Below are 1,985 nucleotides of genomic sequence, written 5' to 3'. Positions count from 1 at the left end.
GGGGGTGGGGGGGGGGGGGGGGGGGGTCCGGTGGGTCTGACAGTGGCCTCATGCAGGGATACCTGGAGGAGCTGGTGCGGCTGCGGGAGTCGCAGCTGAAGGACCTGGAGGCGCAGAACAAGCGGCTGAAGCTGCGCCTGGAGGAGGTGGTGGTGCAGAACCAGCTGGAGAAGAGGGAGCTGGAGGGCATCATCCTGGAGCTGCAAGAGCAGCTGTGAGTGGGGAGATGCCGCTGCTGCTGGGCCTGGCGGGGTGCGGTGGGTGGGGGTCCCTGGTGCCTGGGTGCCCCATGGGCTCTGGGTGGGTGATGGGTCCTCAGTGCCCCACCGACCCTGAGGGGCAGGGTGAGTGGTGGTCCCCGGCACCCCATACGCCCTGTGGGGTGTGATGGGTGGTGGGTTCCCAGTGCCTTGGGTGCCCCATATGCCCTGTGGGACGTGGAGGGTCCCCAGTGTCCCGTATGTCCTGTGGGACGTGGTGGGTCCCCCATGCCCCATACGTCCCGTGGGCCGCGTCGGCCGGCAGGTCCCCGGCACTCGCGGCTGTGCCGGGTGCTGAGCACCCGCCTTTGCCACAGGACGGGACTGATCCCCTGCGAGAACCCGCAGCTGGCCCAGCTCTCCAAGGAGATGGTGACACCCCTGGTGAACCAGTGGCCCTCGCTGGGGACCCTCAACGGCAACGAGAGTGGCTCGGACAGCAAGCTCTACAGGAGGTAACCCCCCCAGTGGGGGCAGAGCCGCCCTGACCTGCACCCAGCACCCTATCCCGCCCCGAGGGGGGTCTGCCCCGGGCAGGGGATGGGGAGAAGGGCTGGCCCTGGCTGGCAGGTCTGTCCTGGCCCCGGGGGCAGCGGCGTGGGGGGGCTCAGCGCCGTCCCTCCGCAGGCACAGCTTCATGAGCACCGACCAGCTCTCGGCCGAGAACAGCCTCAGCTCCGACTCCCAGCGCCTGGGCGAGGGCAAGCGCGAAGGCGAGCCCTGGGGCCCCTTGGGTAAGACCCCCCCCACTGTAGGGTGCCCCACAAGGCTCAGCATGTCCCCCAACACGCACCCATGCATCTGGACTCCCCCTTCCCCCCTCCAGCAGCCCCCTCCTCATGCCGGGGAAACTGTCCCAACAGTGCAAGGACACCCAGGTCCCTCCCGGAGAGGGTGGCCCCCCCCCCCCCCCCCCCCCCCCCCGCGGCAGGGCTGGGGTGCGAGGCTGCAGCCCCCCGCGACATCGGCGTCCCGCTCTGTGCCCGCAGGGAAGGACCCCACGCCCTCCATGCTGGGGCTCTGCGGCTCCCTGGCCTCCCTGCCCAGCTGCAAGTCCCTGGCCAGTCTCAAATCCAACGAGTGCCTGGTGAGCGACAGCACCGAAGCCAGCCCGACCCGCAGCCCCAGCTGAGACCCCCGGCCCCCTCGCCGTCCCACGGCCCAGCTGCCCGGTCCAGCATCATGGCAGAGGACTGACCTCGTCCCCCCCCCAGTTCACCACCCCGGGACCGACGAGGGACTCACCGAACCCACCAGGGAAGCTGGAGATGGGCATCCCCCTCCCCATCTTGACACCCCACTTCGGCTGCGCCTCGGACCCCCAGCCTGGTCCCTGGCTGGAGACATGGACCCGTTGGGATGGGGGATGCCAGACTGGGACCCATGCGAGCTGGGGATGGGGGGGGCAGGGGGGGAACGAACTGTGCCATGGAGGGACACTGGGAATGAGCGCTGCTGGGGAGCAAGGGAGGGGGGGTCAGGGCCAAAACCCCTCGGGGACAAAGGTCCCAGCACAGCCCCAGTGTCCATCCTGCTTGGCCCAGGGGCACCACTCTTCCCTTGGGCGCCCACCCGGGCTTTGCCTGCCCTCTAGTGCCCAGCCCCCCCCCAGCCCCCCCCCCCAACTTCGCACCCAGGCGCTGCAGGGGGGCTGGCCTGTCCCTCGCTTTGGGGACCAGCTGTCCCTCCTTGCAGAGGCATCCCTGCGACAGGGATAGCCACCTC

The 1,985-nt window shown here is 70.3% G+C and overlaps 1 protein-coding gene across 1 annotated transcript in view; it reads left to right on the top strand.

Annotated features, from left to right (window-relative positions):
• RUNDC3A (RUN domain containing 3A) overlaps nt 1-1,715 on the top strand; it is a gene marked incomplete at its 5' end in the record, with an annotated part of 3,697 nt that extends 1,982 nt beyond the window's left edge. Inside the window, 4 exons of the mRNA XM_010561411.1 lie at nt 57-214; nt 578-715; nt 888-994; nt 1,250-1,715. Coding sequence (XP_010559713.1) covers nt 57-214; nt 578-715; nt 888-994; nt 1,250-1,392 — 546 coding nt within the window. The remainder of the gene's footprint in view (nt 1-56; nt 215-577; nt 716-887; nt 995-1,249) is intronic.
• Nucleotides 1,716-1,985: the final 270 nt, after the last annotated feature.

This window comes from Haliaeetus leucocephalus, unplaced genomic scaffold (assembly GCF_000737465.1).
Source record: "Haliaeetus leucocephalus isolate CR32 unplaced genomic scaffold, Haliaeetus_leucocephalus-4.0 Scaffold144, whole genome shotgun sequence".
Lineage (NCBI taxonomy): Eukaryota > Metazoa > Chordata > Aves > Accipitriformes > Accipitridae > Haliaeetus > Haliaeetus leucocephalus.
The sequence above is the reverse complement of the archived record's forward strand: the minus strand, read 5'-3'. Positions and strand labels throughout refer to the sequence as shown.